The sequence below is a fragment of the Helobdella robusta genome, assembly GCF_000326865.2.
Source record: "Helobdella robusta unplaced genomic scaffold HELROscaffold_113, whole genome shotgun sequence".
Classification (NCBI taxonomy): domain Eukaryota; kingdom Metazoa; phylum Annelida; class Clitellata; order Rhynchobdellida; family Glossiphoniidae; genus Helobdella; species Helobdella robusta.
In genome coordinates, this window is record NW_008703634.1 from 242,760 (window position 1) to 263,062 (window position 20,303).

At 29.0% G+C, this 20,303-nt stretch overlaps 4 protein-coding genes across 4 annotated transcripts; 3 read left to right on the forward strand and 1 right to left on the reverse strand.

Annotated features, from left to right (window-relative positions):
* Positions 1–389: 389 nt before the first annotated feature.
* Positions 390–1,604, forward strand: HELRODRAFT_183654 (hypothetical protein; the record flags this gene model as incomplete). Its single annotated transcript, XM_009013246.1, has 1 exon — positions 390–1,604. The coding sequence occupies one exon, from the start codon at positions 390–392 to the stop codon at positions 1,602–1,604; it is 1,215 nt and encodes a 404-aa protein (XP_009011494.1).
* A 552-nt stretch (positions 1,605–2,156) lies between these two features.
* Positions 2,157–3,143, reverse strand: HELRODRAFT_183655 (hypothetical protein; the record flags this gene model as incomplete). Its single annotated transcript, XM_009013247.1, has 1 exon — positions 2,157–3,143. One exon carries the CDS (start codon positions 3,141–3,143, stop codon positions 2,157–2,159), a length of 987 nt encoding a protein of 328 aa, XP_009011495.1.
* A 2,381-nt stretch (positions 3,144–5,524) lies between these two features.
* Positions 5,525–7,890, forward strand: HELRODRAFT_194938 (hypothetical protein; the record flags this gene model as incomplete). The annotated part of the gene is made up of 5 exons (XM_009013248.1): positions 5,525–6,104; positions 6,192–6,305; positions 6,655–6,775; positions 7,158–7,734; positions 7,773–7,890. 4 exons carry the CDS (start codon positions 5,525–5,527, stop codon positions 7,390–7,392), a joined length of 1,050 nt encoding a protein of 349 aa, XP_009011496.1. The 3' UTR covers positions 7,393–7,734; positions 7,773–7,890.
* A 24-nt stretch (positions 7,891–7,914) lies between these two features.
* On the forward strand, positions 7,915–9,654 carry HELRODRAFT_183657 (hypothetical protein; the record flags this gene model as incomplete). The annotated part of the gene is made up of 4 exons (XM_009013249.1): positions 7,915–7,976; positions 8,073–8,164; positions 8,808–8,921; positions 9,203–9,654. The coding sequence occupies 4 exons, from the start codon at positions 7,915–7,917 to the stop codon at positions 9,652–9,654; spliced, it is 720 nt and encodes a 239-aa protein (XP_009011497.1).
* Positions 9,655–20,303: the final 10,649 nt, after the last annotated feature.

The following is a 20,303-nucleotide window of genomic DNA, read 5'->3' on the forward strand; positions in this document are numbered from 1 at the left end:
TTTTTTTTCAAATTTATTAATAAAATCAAATCCCGGCTGTTTGTTGTCAGGACCAGGTCAGACATGTCAATAATTTCAAGCTTTCCATACATCATTTGCTGATCATGAAAATTCATTTTTAATAAAAATTTCATCACCATCGTTTCTTACGTTACATTTTTGTTGCCTTGTGTTTGCTCTAGATGTAATCTCCTAATTTTTCCATAGAATTGCATACGTAGTCTAGTTTTTGTTGTCTTTTCACAGTTTTTGCAAGGTTAATAATTTTTTACTTTTTCATTTTTTTTTCTCAATATTTTTGAAAACTTGAAACTGCAATGGATGGCATTGATTAAATCTAACTAACTAACTAAAAAATATAAGTTGATAAAGAATTTTTCAGAATGAATATGGCGGATGTCGACGATGATCCAGTAGTTTCTGAAATTAATGTAGCCATTTCAAAACAAACTGCCAATCTTCTATGTTTCCTGCAGTATCCACTTCATTCTAAATTTGTCAATTTCGACTCAAGTTCAGTGGCAGGGGTCAAAGTTAAGTTCCAGTCTCAAAAGCTACAAATAGATTTGAAGCCATTGTCTGGCATGTTTGAGGAAAAAAGAGATTGGGCTCTGGATGGTGATGAAGAGAACAATGTAAATACAAATAGATTTCTTAAATCAGCAACTCCAAATACAAATGCGAATCATTTTGCATTGGGTTGTTTTGTCGATAACACATTTTTTCTCAATCCAATTTCAACAATTTATGAGTTAAGACCAAATATGGTTGATAAAAAGAAGAAACATAGCTCAGTTGAAAATGATAATGATGACAATACAGATGCAGAAATAGTTACGCCAATTTTGAAACAAAAAGAGACAGATGCCGCAAAAAGCAAAAGACTCGCTTCCTATGAACATCTCAAAAATTTCCAAGATAAGGAAGCTTGGGTCTCCTTAGATCTCTACACAATGTCTGAGAATGAGTTCCAGAACTCATTTAGCAGCAGGTTAAAAACGAATCCCATCTCTGAATTCTACATGACCGCATTCGAATATGTTAACACTTTAGCTGGCGTTGAAGATGTGAAAAGTGAATTCAGACTAGAAAATTGTGCACAGCATCAAACTGTTGAAAAATTGAAATCCTTCAAGCTAAATGAGCAAGTGAAGCTGGTGATGGAATGGTCAAAAGTCATTAGCTTCAAGCAAATAATTTCTCTACTGCCTGAAGTTCAAAGTGTTGATGACCTATTGAAACATCTACAGCAGGTTGCCATCCTAATACAGGGAAATTGGGTCATAAAAAGTGATTTGTTATTTGGGAACCATCAATCCTGTCAGACCCTAAGGGCCATCAGGGATTTCATTTTATACCAGTTTGCCCATGATAATAAGATCACCAGAGCAGAAGTTAATAAGTTTTTTGGGCTTACCGAAGTCGATGAAAATTTGATTTTATATGATATCTCAGAAATGTGTGTAGGTTCTAAGAAGTGGAAGTTCTGTGTGGAGAGGGATGATGATTTCATCGCAAGGTTCTCTGAAATAGCAGAAAGGCAGTTGCTACTTATAAACAGAAGATACCAACAGATTAAAAACTCGTATTTTCATCAAAAATAATTTGTTTTTAAAACAAATTATTTTTTTTATATTTATATATTTTTTTCTCACTTCAATAACGTTAATTTTTAATGCATTGTTTATTCTTTGTTAAATAAATGACGTCATGTTTGTATCTTTGTTTTCCAGATCTTCATTTTGACTTAATAAAATACGAAAATGTTTCATTATTTTTTCCTTCACTAATATTTTCTGAAAATTTTAAATAAAATATTCTTCATGTTAGCACAAACAAATTAGTTGAGATGATGATTTTTTATTTTTATCAAACGACGACATTAACAAGACATCAAATGCTGCAATGTAGCGCGCTAAAATGCTAATAGATACGTGTCGTTTTGTAAAAATCTTAAATAAATACATATATTACACATAAAATACAGTTATTAAAATTACAGTAAAGACATATCCCTAACTGTGTGTAATAATAGCTGTTAATTATAAATTAATCTGGTAAATGTACTGCATCAATTTTTTCCGAAAATACGGACTTTGAAGAGCAAAGTAGCAAAATAAAACCGATATATCTTAAATAATAAAGCCAATAACGAATCAAGAATTAGCTTCCTCATTTAGCTTTTTCACCAGTTTTGCTAACCTGAAGCGGCAATGAGTAATTTTGGCGTATTTTAACACCAGCTGGCAATAATTTGGAAACGGCAGATTGAGGCACTTGTAGTCTATAATCGTATTTAAGCTGAGAAATTCAGACGTTTTTTCGAGAGATAAAATTTGTAACTCTAAGTACTCTTTCATGCAATTGGCCGATTTATACAACGAATGACCCCCTTGCTGTATCGCGTCATTAAACTTTTCAACCGCTGTTGCCATAAGTTGTAGTTGGTTATTCTTAGGTTCGGCTTTTTTGGGATCGGTTTGATACTCCCATCTCAACTTTAAATCTCCCATATGATGGTTTGTATTAAGTTCGCTTATCATTTTTACAACTTGGTCTAAAATAACTTTCCTTTTTTCAATTTCTGATTCAAGATTCTTCTTCTCTTCTTTAACTTTTGCCTCAGCGACCACGAATTCATGAGTCTTGTGTCCGTGGATGAAACATTTCGAGCAGTAGTATCCGTCGCACTTTTTGCAGTAAATATCGACATCTTGGTCGTGGAAGGCACAAACTCTGTACTTAAATCTATTCAAAACGTATGTCTGACGGAATAACTCCACATCAAATGCATCGTGTGATTTGTTTGTCTCAACTTCATTATGTAAGTCAAGGCAGTCGAAACAAAACGTCTGCTTGCACATCATGCAATACTTCTTCGCAGGATTTTTCAAACATTTTTTGCAAAAACCTCCGTCATTTTTCAGGTATCTTACAACCTTCTCTAACCTCACGCCGAATTCATTATTTGGAATTGAGTAGAGATCTTCAGGTCTACCGTAACTTTTCTGGCAGGTGAGACATGTTATGTTATCGGAATTTTCAGAAAAAAGTTCTAAGCAGGACAAACAGTTTGAATGCCTGCAAGGCAAGATTTTTGTGATCTCATTTCTGTTGCAAAAACTACACTGGCTACTAGACATGCTGTTTTTGAGGCTGAAAATAAATTATAAAAATTGATAAATAATAATATAATTAGTAATAAAATAATATAAATTAATAATAATATATTTTTGAAATAATCTACTTCTGTATAACGCGGTTTGCAAAATTGCATGCGTTTTATTGAGTAATGTTTTTTTGAATTTTCGCAAAACTGACTTACGGCAGAGCAGGAAAAGGCCCTGACCACCATCATCTCCACAAACAGAGGAACCCCACAAAAGCATTAATTGCAATTTTGTGATTTTAAGATATTTATCTATTGAAAAAAACACTATTTTTAATTACAATAAAATGTAAAATGATCAAAAAAGTGTCGGCAACTTTTTTTCAACAACCGAAATTACAAATCATATGCCATGCCGATGCTGCTACGAAATTTAAAATAATTGGGGACTTCAACTTCTTTGTTGCACTAGGGCCGCCCTCACTTTTTGCTACCCCAGAACCTCCAAATCCGGTCCTGAATGTTTGTATATCGTTTATGTGCCAATAGAACATTTGTATAACATTTCTAAGAGTTGCATGAGAACTCTTATAACGTTTATTTAAGAACTCACGAACAACAACAACAACATACTTGATGCAGATGACAAATAGAATAATTCAATATTATATTACTTCGATGATGAAATGTTTACTTCAGAAAAAGAGAGAGAGAGAGGAGGGGAAAAGAGAGAAAGGGGGAAATAGACATTTCAAGAGAGAGAAATAGGTAAATATATATATATATATATATATATATATATATATATATATATATTTATATATATATATAGAAAGATAATTAAACACGAATAAATGAGAAAAAAAATTAAAAAAGAAGAGAGAAAAAAATTTCGCATTACTCATTATAACCTTAAATATAGGTTTATGTTGATTAGACATAAAACCACTATATCAAAAATATTACCAATTTTAATGATAAGATAATACTTACTTGAAACTGAATACTTTTCCAAAAAATTTACCAAAAGAAATATTCTTAATTAAAAATAGATAAAGGATAAATTAATTTTGCAAAAAAATTTAACGGTTTGTGTTTTGTTTATTTTATAATAATAAAGAAATAAATGAATGTACAATGAATGTAAAGGGTTTGCTAAAGAATGAATAAAAATCGTGTGTGTGTGTTGTGTATGTATGAATGTATGTATGTATGTGTGTATGTATTTGCGTGTGTATTTATGTGTGTATAATTATATTATATTATAGAATTATAACTATATTAGTATTTTAGCCAAGTTGCAAACGGTTATTCAATGGTTATTCAAAAGCATATGTGTACATTCATGCATACTTACACGCACACATACATACACATATACATATATACACATACATACACACACACATACATACATACATACACACATACATACGCACACACACACACACACACACACACACACACACACACATATATATATATATATACAACAACAATTCGATAACAACAACAACCATAATTATAACAATAATAACAACAGCAATAACAACAAAATCGAAAAATTCGGAATTCCCAGATGCTATTTTAAGAACAGGGCTAAACTTTATTTTCACTTTCGCGTCAAAATGTAAGCAACAATGTTAGTCACCATATATATATATATATATATATATATATATATATATATATATATATATATATGGAATTTACGGGGTATATATATATATATATGTGGAATTTACGGGGTTATATATATATATATATATATATATATATATACCATGCAAATTCCAAAGTTTTCGTTTCTCATATCTGTATTTAAAGGGCTCTCAGATAAGTTGTAAATCAACATTTTCGTGAATTAAATAGAGAAATTTATTACGAATAGATAAAAATTTTAACAGTCATAATATTATATTAAAAGAAGGCTACATAACATAAATATACTAGATTCTCTGTATACGCAAAGGTCTGTTTGCCGCCAAGTTGTTTATCCAATTGTATCTGTAACCTTTTAATATTTTTGATAAATTCTTCATTGATATTAATTATGATGATAATATTGAAAATAATTATAAGGAATTAGGAGTATAATAATAATTATTATTATAGTTATTAATGATGATAATGATTAATGTTTTATAAGTCGCAGTTTTCAAATGTGATTTGAATTAATTTTTAGCGTTGTAAACAATTGACCAGAGCTTCACCATTAACAACAATAACAACAACTACAACAACAACATCAGCATCATCAACTACAACATTATAACTCCCATAGAATCAACAACAACCATCAAAATTCCCATACTATCGTCTACAACAACAGCAGCAGCAGAACCAGCATCAACAACGACAACAACAACAACAGCCTGTACACCAGCAATAGCCAAACGCTAAATAACCTAAAAGATGAAAAGACACGTTAAAATATATTCAGCAGATGACAGCAAATATTCATTCCAGTCCAAACCGAACGAAAGAAATTTAAAAAGAAAAAGATCATCGTCGACTGTCACTCTAAATCGTCCAAGACAACATTACGAGAAGGTGCCAGATAAATCGGTATCATCCGGCAAATCGGTGGTCGATAAACCGGTACACAACCAAAACGGTATCCATAACGATTCAGTTCTGGATCCAAATAACGAAACCAATATTTTGAGAATATTCGGCAACTACAAAATTTCTCCACATTCCACTGATTACACGTTAAAAGATAACTTCACGTTAAAAGATAACTTCACGTTAAAAGATAACTTCTCTAAGACTAGCCGATTAACCGACTCGATTCCAGAACCGAATCTGGCACAAAACCCCATACCGAATACCGATTCAAATCAGTTAAAAACTGACAAAAAGTTACACATTAACGTCTACATCTCTGGTTCACATTCCGTGGGAAAGTCCACTTTAGTGAGGAATGTTCAAGATAGATATCCGGATTTTGTCATCAGAGAAGAGATTGCAAGGAAGTACATGACAAGTCAAGGTCAGGGTCATATTTTAATATTAATATTATATTTTTTTATAATTAGATTAATAATAATAATAACAATAATAATAATATTAACAACAGGAATTTCGGCGAAAGACTTCCATCATTGCCCTGATGAATTCGAGAGGGTGCAGAGGGAGTTCATGAGGTTGCAGGTGGCCAGGGAGGAGGAAGATGATGAAATCGATGCTGGAAGTATGTTCGTTTAAGTTGGTTTGTTTGTCTGTTTGTTTGTCTGTTTGTTCGTTCGTTTGTTTGCTTGCCTGTTTGTTTGCTGGTTCGTTTGTCTGTTTGTTTAATCAAACGTTCGTTTCATGAATTTATTCATTCTTTAGTGAAAGTACAAATGAGTGAATGAATGAATGCGAACGAATGAATAAATGAACGAACGAATGAATGAACGAATGAATAAATGAAGGAATGAATGAATGAATCAAAGAATGGAGTTGAATAATCAATTAATTAACGAATTAATAAACAATTGAGTGAACGAATAGACACAATGTTATATTATGATAAAATTGTAACCATAATTTCACTCCAGTTTTTATAAACGACCGTGGCCTGGATGGACTCATCTACCTCATCCACTACCACCCAAATGGTAGAAAAATTGTGGACGATATGATAAACAATGACAATGGCGTCAAGCGTTGCATAGACAAGTAAGTTTTTTTTTAATTTTATTTCTGGGTGTTTTTAGTCAATTTTTTCACTGTGGGTGATATTATAAACAACGACGATGACGTCAAACGTTGCATAGACAAGTTAGTTTAGATGTTTTCATTAAACTATTTTTTATCGTTGGCGATATTATAAACAACAGTGATGACGTCAAACGTTGTATAGTTAGGTTAGAATGAGTTATTTTCATTTAGATGACATTAGAAGAAAAAGGGCTTGACCTCAGACATTGCATAGATAAATTAGTTTAGTTATTAATTTTTAATGTGGACAAGGTTACTAACGTTCTAAGCCACGATGATGACGTCAAGCCGTTATGGCATAGATAATTTAGTCTAATCGTTTTTCAATCTATCTAAACAGGGCAAGAAAGCCAACTTCACTGACGTTCATAGTGAAGCCCCACAAAAAACTACTCGAGGACGACAAGGTCAGGCTAGTGTCCCCAATCGACGACCTTGAGAACTTCCACAACAAGATGGTGGCATTTTATAGGGATGAGCTGAAGATACCGTTTCGAGTTATCGACTGTCTCGGCCGAAATGAAAGAGTCGAATTCGTATCGGGGACGATTTTTAATACTGTTAATGATGGATAACGGATATTATTGTTATTATTATTGTTGTTGTTATTATTATTATTATCATCATCAATATAACAATTATAATTATTTTATTTATTTACTTATTATTTTAGTTCAAGGCACATTGTTAATATTGAAAACGATTCCTACCGATAAGACAATTGCTTTTACAAGCATTTTTAACGACTAGTCTACCTTATTAACCAATATATTACACTCGTTTTGTTACCATATCCATTTCATTATAATTAACCTTCACACACACACGCACACACACAGACACACACACACACAAGTAGACAAACACACACTGACTTATGTAAAAAAAATTGCTTGATGCATGATATCATTGTTGTTTTATTTTATTTTGTTTTATGTTGTTTTATTTGTTGTTAAATAAATTTTTAAATAAATTGACTAACTAACCAACTAATTTTATTCAGAACTATGAAATTGTATTAATAATATTGTTAATTATTCAAAGATATTTGGAATAAAATTTACCTGTACGTGTTTGTTTGTAATTATGTGGTCACCATGGTAACGCACAGAAAACCCCCAAAAAAACATTTGAACGTTTGTGAAAGTGTTTGGAAGAGGTTGATGCCAATTAATTAATCAATTAATAGATTGATTAATTAATTGATTAAATAACTGAAAGAATAACCAATTAATTAATCAATTAATTGATTAAGAGGCAAACTAAATAACAAAAGTACAACTACTACAGTTTTTAAGGCAAGTGTTGAAAAGATTTTGAAAGCATTCGAGAGCGTTATAATGTCAAGTTAGTATTATTTTATTATCATTACTACTATTGTTATTACCAATACTACTACAACTGCTTCTGTTGTGGCAGCAGCTGCTACTACTACTACTACTACCACCACTACTACTACTGCTACTGCTACTACTACTGCTGCTGCTACTATTTCTACTACTACTACTACTATTACTACTACTACTACTACTACTACTACTACTACTACTACTCAATACTTCCTACTGGCTCTGTTGATATTACAACTAGTATGACAAGTATTCTTCTATTTGTAAGTAATTTTAAAGTTCTTTAGAAAAAGGACTATGTTCAAATCGATGTTGTAAGTTTTTTGTTACCTACCAAATGAAATCCCTTTCTTGTGATTTCGCGGGCCCTGCCCAAGCTTATTGGTATTTTTTTTTCTTGATCTTTCTTTAAAGTTTGATTGCCTTTAAGTTTTTATATTTTAAGGGCTGGCATTCATCTAGAGTTTGACCGGTCTCAATTTTTAACTCTTTTAACAATTATTTCTTTTCTCAGAGCCTTCTCTAGCGATTGGTTTTGAATTTCTAAAATTTTTTTTTGCAAAAATGTATTAAATAATAATACCATAATTCTACCCTAAATGAATGACCCAGTGGAAACTCTCTTTACCCCCTCTAAACAGATAAATTGCCCCTACACCCCCCTTGCAAGGACCCCCTCTTGTACGGTAGTGGCAAAAATGTTGCTGAGCAAATCACCGACGAGTTGAATACCTGTCACTATTGTCACAAAGCCGGTTAGTACCATTGCTATAGTCATTATTATTTTATTATAATGATAAAAGTAGTAATTATTATTATTATTATTAGTAGTAGTAGTTGTTGTTGTAGCGGTAGTAGTAAGAGGAGTAGTAGCAGTAGTAGCAACAACAACAAAATCGAAATAATAGTGGCAGTAGTAATGGTAGTAGGCTATTAGTATTATTAGTAATAAAAGCAGTAATAATAATAATAGTAATGATGAAGATGGTGACGAAATAAAATAACAAAAAATATTCTTTACAAATTTTGCACGAAGCTTACTCTGGCCGCCACAGAATTCTGGTAAAGTGCGGACATATTTTGTGCGAAGATTGTTTCATCATCTTGTTGAGACCCAACGACAACAACAACAACAACGACGACATCAATTTCAATAAAAGTTACATCATCAACAACAACAACAGCAATTACACTAGCAGCAAATTCTTCCTCGCTTCCAACTGTTCCGATCACAGTAAACTACCATCACCACAACAACAACAACAGCAACCAACCAAAGATCAAAAAGTTTTGATCACGTGCCCTCTATGTCACCTGACCGACTCATTTCCGGTTAGGCGCCTGAACAAGATGGCCGCCAACTCGGCCAGTGAAGCAATGGCAGATAGGCTTCTGAGGCGGCATAACAGGGCTAACGGGGCCCTAAACACGTTCTATGACATCAGAGATTATAGGGTTGATCCAGTTAGAGGAAAAGCTGCATTCTGATTGGCCGATGAAGCTGCTTTTTGATTGGTCGATGAAGCTGCTGTGATGGCTTTTGTGATTTTCAAAACTATTAAATCATTTCCACTGTCTGACAATAATTATAATTAAAGATTAGATTAATCGAAAGTATAAAATTATTATTAAAAATGCAATAGCATAAGACGTATTCAACCAGTTCATAAACTTACACACATCGTGCATACACGCACACACACACACACACACACACACAACACAACACACACACACATCACACACACACATATATGTAAGATATTTGACATTTAAAAAATTTAAATAGCTTGCGATCTCGATGATGATCATGATATACACACACGCACACGCAAACACACGCACACACATACATATATAAGATATTTTTTAATTCAGCCAGACAATATTTTCAGTGCCGAGCGTATGCCGGCTTTAACTAGTTAATCTAATGGCGTGTCAAAATTTTCTTCCCGAGTTCAATTAAACGATCACTCTTTAAGCAATGACATAATGATAATCAAAATATATCCATAGAGTAATTTGTTACAAAATCGTTAGCATATGTAGTAGTATTTGTAGTAGTAGTATTTGTAGTAGTAGCTGTAGTAGTAGTAGCTGTAGTAGTAGTAGCTGTAGAGCTGTAGTAGTAGTAGTAGCTGTAGTAGTTGTAGCTGCAGTAGTAGTAGCTGTTGTAGCTGTAGCTATATATATATATATATATATATATATATATATATATATATAGATTTCAGGCCATCATATATACAGTTCATGCTGTTACCAATTTTTGGAATTTTGCTTTATAGTAGATTATCGACGAAGAAGGATCATATAGAGATGATATTGATTTCACACATCTCTTCATGTCTCTGGAATTTATATAGAATTAAGTTAAGCACTGGTTGGATAGATTAACCTTGGAAACTTTGGTTCATGCGTTTGTAACATTTCGGTTGGATTACCGCAACAGCTTGTTGTATGAAAATACCTGATAAATCTATTGCTATTCTGCTATATATATATATATATATATATATATATATGCAAATATCGTTAAATATTTTTGCCCATTTTGCATTAATTAATTTTTTAATAAGGATTTCGGCAACACGAAGCTGTTTTAATTCATATTTATTATCATTATGTGTCATCCTAGGCTTACAACGTTGTTTCGACATACAGTCATCATCAGACCCTGGTTTTACGAAATATCAAAAATTGAATTATAATTTAAACATTAAAATCAAGAAATTTAATGAAAAGTACAAGAAATGAAATTATGACGTTGTAATTAGAAAATTAGAAATATGAAAATGTAAAATATGAGAAAATGTTACCTTGTAATAATAAAATATTGTAATAAAACAATAAACGGTTTTAAACGAATGAAATTAAAACAAAATTATCAAAATAAGTAAATAAAATTGTGTAGAAACGTATAATAAAACAATTCAGTTAGACGGGAAAAACAAGTGTTTCGTGGCGGGATGATATTAAAAGTGAAAGTCAGTAAGATGATATAAAAAAGGTGAATGTAGAAATTAAAAAAAACAAATAATTTAGATAAAGAAAAAATAAAATTTGAAACAAAATAAAATGACGTTATTAAAATAAGTATTATAGAAAGATAAGTAATAGAATATAAATATAAAAAAATCAAAAAATAAAATAATTTAGCAGTTATTGAATAAGGTAGCAAGTGACGTGATGACCATGGATTTTGGACGTGACAATAATAACTGTGTAATAACTGGTCAAAAATTGTCGGACTTAGAGCGATATTCGTATCGTTTGGGTACTGAAACGTCTGCTGGCTTGTTTTCGACTGCAATTGTTGGTATCAGTTCACGATATTGAGAAAATAATTGAAGGGTATGATCGAAACTATTATATTGTTGGTTTAATGTTGGTTTGCATTTGTTGATGTACAGGGCTTCGCGAATTTTGAGACGTCCAGTATTTGATACTGAATCCAGTATTGTTGTATTTGAATCCAATATGGTCCTAGTAAGAGGCATATGGTGCTCGTTGGACATATGGTCTCTAATGGCGCCGTCCCGCAAATGCATAGTGAGCCTACGAGAAAGAGTACGCGTGTGGCCGATGTAACTTTCCACAACACTGTGTGGTATAGGACATGTAAATCGGTACATGACGTTCGTCCTCTCTAACGTAGATGAAGGTGGATTGTTGCTATTTTTTATGATGAGGTTTGAGGTGCGGTTGGTGTTGTAGTATATAATGAATTTTAGTCGACTGTTGTCGTCACAGACCGAAACGTTTGATTTGATGATTCGTTTAATTTGTGATTCATCCATTTTGTAGTTGTCGTGCATTTGGTTTAGGTAATGTAATGGTATTACCTTTTTTTTGAGATTACTGGAGTTATTAGATTATCTATTTTTTGCAAGTCATTTTTGATTGTAGAATCGATTGTTTTATTCGAATAATTATTATTGATTAAAAATTGTTTGATCCGAATTAATTCGGATCTAAAAATATTGATATCAGAGGATATTTTGTATGCACGATGGATTAAATTGTAAACGACGTAGTTTTTGTATCGGTCTGAACAATAAGATGTGTTATAAAGTACTTGACCTGAGTTAGAGGGTTTCACATAAACCCTAGTAGTTAACTGCTCTTCTTTTTCTTCAATTAAGCAGTCAAGGAATGCGAGTCGTTTTTGAGTACTAAATTCTATTGTACACTTTAGATGTGAGTTATTTTGAAAAATGTCTTGCATGTTGCAAATATCAGTAACGGAAGAACAGATGATGAAGATATCGTCGACATAACGAGCATATACTAACGGTTTATTTGTCGGATCGGAAAATATCTTAGCTTCTAGGTCAGCCATGTAAAACTCAGCTAACAGAGGACCAAGCGGTGAACCCATAGCGACACCGTCAGTCTGTATGTACAGTGAACCATCGGGAGCGACAAATGGACTTTCAACGGTACATGACATTAGAAGCTCGAATTAATTGATTATATATATAGTTATATATTGTTATAAACAGTTAAATAGATTTATATATAGTCATGTAGAGTTTTTAATTAAATATAGTTATATAGTGATATATACGGTTATATAGATTTATATATATATATCTAGAGATATTGATTATATATAGTTATATAGTGATATATACGGTTACATAGGTTGATATAAAGTTATGTAGAATTTTTAATTATATATAGTTATATAAGGTTACATACAGTTATATAGAATTACATATAGTTATGTAGAGTTATTGATTATATATAGTCATATAGTGTTATATACGGATATATAGATTTATATATAGTTATGTAGAGTTATTGATTATAAATAGTTATATAGTGATATATACGGTTAAAAAGATTTATATATAGTTATATAGAGTTATTGATTATATATATTCATACAGTGATATTTACGGTTATATAGATTTTTATATAGTTATATAGTGTTATTGATTATATAAAGTCATATAGTGATACATACGGTTATATAGATTTTTATATAGTTATATAGTGTCATTGATTATATATAGTTATATAATGATATATACGGTTATATAAATTTATATATAGTTATGTAGAGTTCTTGATTATATATAGTTAAATAGTGATATATACGGATATATAGACTTATATATAGTTATGTAGAGTTATTGATTATAAATAGTTATATAGTGATATATAGGGTTATATAGATTTACATATAGTATTGTAGAGTTATTGATTATGTATAGTTATATGGTGATATATATGGTTTTATAGATTTATATATAGTTATGTAGAGTTATTGGTTATATATAGTCATAGAGTGATATATACGGTTATATAGATTTATAAAAAATTATATAGTGTTATTGATTATATATAGTGAAATAGTGATATAAATGGTTATATAGACTTATATATAGTTATATAGCGTATTTGATTATATAAAGTTATATAGTGTTATATAAGGATATATAGATTTATATATATAGTTATGTAGAGTTGTTGATTATATATAGTTATATAGTGATATATACGGTTATGAAGATTTATATATAGTTATGTAGATTTATTGATTATATAAAGTTAAATAGTGTTATATACGGTTTTATAGATTTATATATAGTTATGTAGAGTTATTGATTATGTATAGTTATATAGTGATATATACGGTTATATAGATTTATATATAGTTATGTAGAGTTATTGATTATATATAGTCATACAGTGATATATACGGCTATATAGATTTATATATAGTTATGTAGAGTTTTTGGTAATATAAAGTCATATAATGATATATAAGGTTATATAGATTTATATAAAGTTATGTAGAGTTCTTGATTATATATAGTTATTCCAAACCAAACTAACCGAAGCTGAGCCAATATGCATAGATTTATAGGCGGTTTTATGTTGAAATTTTTTTCAATATAATTATATATTTTATAAATTCATTATAAAAACAACAGTCTCAATTGTTATATAAGTACGCACGCAGATCAAATTTTTCGGGGAAAATTCAAAATAGTTTGAGACCACACCTTGCTTAACATCCAATTCCAAGTCGAACCAAGCCAAGCTGAGCCAATATGCTTAGATTAATAAGCGCTTTTATGTTAAAATTTGAAGTTATGTAGAGTTATTGATTATATATAGTTATAAGGTGATATATGCTGTTATATAGATCTAAATATAGTTATGTAGAGTAAATGATTATAAATAGTTGTATAGTGATATATACGTTTATAATGATTTATATATAAAAATGTAGAGTTATTGATTATATATAGTCATATCGTGATATATACGGTTATATAGATTTATATATAGTTATGTAGAGTTATTGGTTATAAATAGTCATAGAGTGATATATGCGGTTATATAGATTTAAATATACTTATATAGTGTTATTGTTTATATACAGTAATATAGTGATATATATGGTTATATAAACATATATATATAGTTGTGTAGAGTTATTGATTATATATAGTTATATTGGGTTATATAAGGTTATATAGATTTATATAAGGTTATATAGTGTTATTGATTATATATAGTTATATACACGGTTATATAAATTTCTATATAGTTATATAGTGTTATTGATTATATATAGATATATATTGATATATACAGTTATATAGATTTATATATAGTTATGTAGAGTTATTGATATTATATATAGTCATACAATGATATTTACGGTAGTATAGATTTAAATATAGTTATATAGTGTTATAGATTAAATATAGTCATATAGTGATATATACGGTTAAATACATTTATACATAGTTATATAGAGTTATTGATTATGTATAGTTATATAGTGATATATACGGTTATATAGATTTATTTATAGTTATGTAGAGTTATTGATTATATATAGTCATAAAGTGATATATACGGTTATATAAAAAAAACTTTAAAAGATTTATATATAGTTATGTAGAGTTATTGGTAATATAAAGTTATATAATGAAATTTACGATTATATAGATTTATATATGGTTATGTAGAGTTCTGATTATATATAGGTATATTGTGATATATACGGTTATATAGATTTATATATAGTTATGTAGAGTTATTGAATATATATAGTTTTATAGTGATATAAACTGAGCCAATTTGCATAGACTTATAAGCGCTTTTATGTTAAAATTTTGCCCGTTATATTCATATATTTTATAAATTTATTAAAAAAACAACAGTAATCATTGCTATGTACCTACGCACGCAGTTCACATTTTCGTTGAGGATTCAAAATAGTTTGAGACCACACTTGCAAGAAATTCTATTCCAAGCCAAACTAAGCCATGCTGAGCCAATATGCATAGATTTATAGGCGGTTTTATGTTAAAATTTTTCTCACTATATTTATATATTTTATAAATTCATTATAAAAACAACAGTATCCATTGTTATAAAAATACGCACGCAGATCAAATTTTTCGGGAAGAATTCCAAATAGTTTGAGACCACACCTTGCTTAACATCCAATTCCAAGTCGAGCCAAGACAAGCTGAGCCATTATGCTTAGATTACTGAGCGCTTTTATGTTGAAATTTGAAGTTATGTAGAGTTATTGATTATATATAGTTATAAGGTGATATATAGTGTTATATAGATCTAATTATAGTTATGTAGAGTAAATGATTATAAATAGTTGTATAGTGATATATACGTTTATAAAGATTTATATATAAATATGTAGAGTTATTGATTATATATAGTCATATCGTGAAATACGGTTATTCAATTCAATTCAAATAATCTTTTATTCAGTAAAGTATCATTAAATACATAATACTAGGAGACCCGAAGTTTGCACTTGTTGGGCCACCGAAACAGAAATTGGAATAAAATTCGAACAAAGATAAACAATAAGTGATAAAAGAAAGAAAAAAAATAGAACCAAACAAAATAGTAATAATTAATCGACAAAAACCTTAGGAACCAAATGAAAACAATAGCATTGTTACACAGGGAATTAACCGGTAATGAAAGAGGAAAAATGATTCGTTAAGATTAATTGATAAACTGAATTTTTAAATAAACCAGCAATATTCAAATTTTTTACGTGAATTGGTAATAAGTCCCAAAGTCGACAAGAGACATGAAAGACGGAATTAATAAAAAAGTTAGTACGAGGTTTAGGAAAATAAAAATCTATATTATGTCTTAAAAATATTGATCGATTATTGTTTAAATGATTTAATTGGTGGCACAAGGAAGGACAAAAATTTAGTTTAAATAATTTATAAAAAAACATTAACGTGAAAAGAATGTGTAACTGGTAAACTTTTAAAATTCCAGATGATATAAACAAATGCTCAAATTTTGGTAACCCGAACAAAATACGAATAAAATAATTTTGACAAAGATTCAACATACGAACGTTAGATTTTGTTGTAAAACCCCAAATAGAAATACAATAGGTGAAAAATGGAAAAACAATAGAATTATATAGTGTTATTAAAATATGTCTTGGAAACCTTGATCTCAGTCGGTAAAGTATTCCTAAATTTTTTGAAGCCTTTTGTGAAATGAATTGAATGTGACTAGTCCAGGATAAATTGCTAGAGATAATGACACCTAAAAACTTTGTAGATTCAACCCTGTTAATGCAAACATTATTTAATAAAAGCTGAATATCAACAACACTTGTTCGAATCTTAGGTCCAAATAAAATAAAGTTAGTTTTAGCTATGTTTATTCTTAAATTATTAGCCTGAACCCAATTATAAAGTAACTCTTCATTGAAAATTGATACCAATTGACTAACATTAGAATTAGAGAACAACAGAGTGGATAATGTTCTTCATAATTTATCTCTATGTCTTTCTTCGATTATCGCTTGGTCTGATTCTATGTGTCTTAAACTTAATCCTTCTAAGTTTGAATTAATTTGTTTTAATAAATCTAAACACTCAATTACTATTCCTCCTATTATCTTACCTGATTCTAAAACTCTTGATGTCTCTCATAAGTTTCGTAGTCTAGGTTTTATCTTTGATTCTACTATGTCTCTCTCTTCTCAGATTAATAGTGTTGCTAGAAGCTCTTACTTTCATCTACGTAGAATAAAAAAACTTTTGCCTTTTCTTGATGATCCTACTCTTCTCCTTCTTGTTACTTCGTTAGTCTTATCTAGGATTGATTATTGTAACTCGCTCTACTATGGTCTTCCTGACTCTATACTCTATCCTTTAAGTAAAGCTTTTAACTCTGCTGCTCGTCTAGTTGTTCGTGCCCCTTTCTTTTCTCATATATCTCCATATCTTGTTCTCTTGCACTGGCTACCTATAAAATATAGAATAATTTTTAAAATTTGCACGTTCATGTATAAGTCTCAATCTAAATTATTTCCTAAGTACTTATCAGATATATTATTGAACCTAAACGCCCCGGTTTACGATCGTCTTCTTCTTCTCGCTTTTTCTTAACTCGTGTTAAACACTCTTTTGCCAAATCTGCTTTTGCTTTTTCTGGTCCTTTTCTCTGGAACTCTCTGCCTACTTCTCTAACTATTTCTCCATCGCTTGCGAAGTTCAGAGCGGATCTCAAGACCCATCTGTTCAAAATTCATTGAGGAGCGCTGTTGAACATCGCGGAAATAGCGCTTTATAAGCTAATTGATTGATTGATTGATTGAATCATCGGCAAAAAGAATAAATTTTAAAATTCTAAAACAATTAACAAAATCATTTATAACAATATTGAAAAGTAAAGGACCAAGGATAGAGCCTTGAGGTACCCCAGAAGAGATAGGTTATATAGATTTATATATAGTTATGTAGAGTTATTGATTATATATAGTCATATAGTGATATATGCGGTTATAAAGTGTTATTGTTTAAAAATATATATTTAGTGTTACTGTTTATATACAGTAATATAGTGAGATATATGGTTATATAAACTTATATATTGTTGTGTAGAGTTATTGATTATATATAGTTATATAGGGTTATATACGGTTATATAGATTTATATTAGGTTATATAGTGTTATTGATTCAATATAGTTATATAGTTATTTACACGGTTATATAGATTTCTATATAGTTATATAGTGTTATTGATTATATATAGATATATAGTGATATGTACAGTTATATAGATTTATATATAGTTAGGTAGAATTATTGATAATATATATGTTAAAAGTTTGTCCGTTATATTCATATATTTTCAAATTCATTATAAAAACAACAGTTATCATTGCTGTATATGTACGCACGCAGTTCAAATTTTTCNGGGGATAAATCAAAATAGTTTGAGACACCTTGCAAGAAATTCTATTCCAAACCAAACTAAGCCAAGCTGAGCCAATATGAATAGATTTATAAGCGGTTTAATGTTAAAATTTTTCTCACTATTTTTATATATTTTATAAATTCATTATAAAAACAACAGTAATCATTGCTATATAAGTACGCACGCAGTTCAAATTTTTCAGAGAGAATTCAAAATAGTTTGAAACCACACCTTGCTTAACATCCATTTCCAAGTCAAGCCAAGCAAAGCTGAGCCAATATGCTTAGATTAATAAGCGCTTTTATGTTATAATTTGAAGTTATGTAGAGTTATTGATTATATATAGTTATTAGGTGATATATACTGTTATATAGATCTAAATAAAGTTATATAGAGTAATTGATTATAAATAGTTGTATAGTTATACAAACGTTCATAAAGATTTATATATAAATATGTAGAGTTATTGATTATATATAGTCATATTGTGATATATACGGTTATACAGATTTAAATATGGTTATGTAGAGTTATTGGTTATATATATTCATATAGTGATATATGCGGTTATATAGATTAATATATACTAATATAGTGTTATTGTTTATGTATAGTAAAATAGTGATATATATGGTTATATAAACTTATATATAATTGTGTAGAGTTATTGATTATATAAAGTTATATAGGGTTATAAAAAATTATTAAGATTTATATAAGGTTGTATAGTAATATTGATTATATATAGTTATAAAGTTATATATACGGCTATATAGATTTCTAGTTATATAGTGTTATTGATCATATATAGTTATATAGTGATATATACAGTTATATAGATTTATATATAGTTATGTAGAGTTAATGTAATATATATAGTTATACAGTGATATTTAAGGTTATATAGATTTATATATAGTTACATAGTGTTATTGATAATATATAGTCATATAGTGATATAATCGGTTATATAGATTTTTATAGAGCTATATAGAATTATTGAATATTTATAGTTATATAGGGATATATAAGATTATATAGATTAATATAAAGTTATGTAGAGTTATTGATTATAGATAGTTATAAAGTGATATATACGGTCATATAGATTTACATATAGTTTTGTAGAGTTATTGTTTATATATAGAGATATATATGGTTATATAAACTTAAAAATAGTTGTTTAGAGTTTTGTTATTGATTATATATAGTTATATAGTGTTATCTACGGTTATATAAGTTTATATAAGGTTATATAGTGTTATTGATTATATATAGTTATATTGTTGTATATACGGTTATAAGGATTTCTATATAGTTATATAGAGTTTTTGATTATATATAGTCTTACAGTTATATACTGGTATATATATACGGTTATATAGATTTATATATAGTTATATAGTGTTATTGATTATATATAGTCATATAGTGATATATACGGTTATATAAATTTATAAAGTTATATAGTGTTATTGTTTATATAGATTTGTATATAGTTATGTAGAGTTATTGGTTATATATAGTCATATAGTGATATATGCGGTTATAAAGATTTATATATACTTATATAGTGTTATTGATTTTATATAGTTATATAGTGATATTTATGGCTATAAAGATTTTTAAAGTTATATAGGGTTAGTGTTTATATATAGTAATATTGTGATATATATAGTTATATAAACTTATAAATAGTTGTGTAGGGTTATTGATTATATATAGTTGTATAGTCATTCAGTGATATTTTCGGTTATATAGATTTATTTATAGTTATATATTGTTATTGATAATATATAGTCATATAGTGATATATATTGTTATATAGATTTACATATAGTTATGTAGAGTTATTGAATATATATAGTTATATAGTGATATATACGGTTATATAGATTT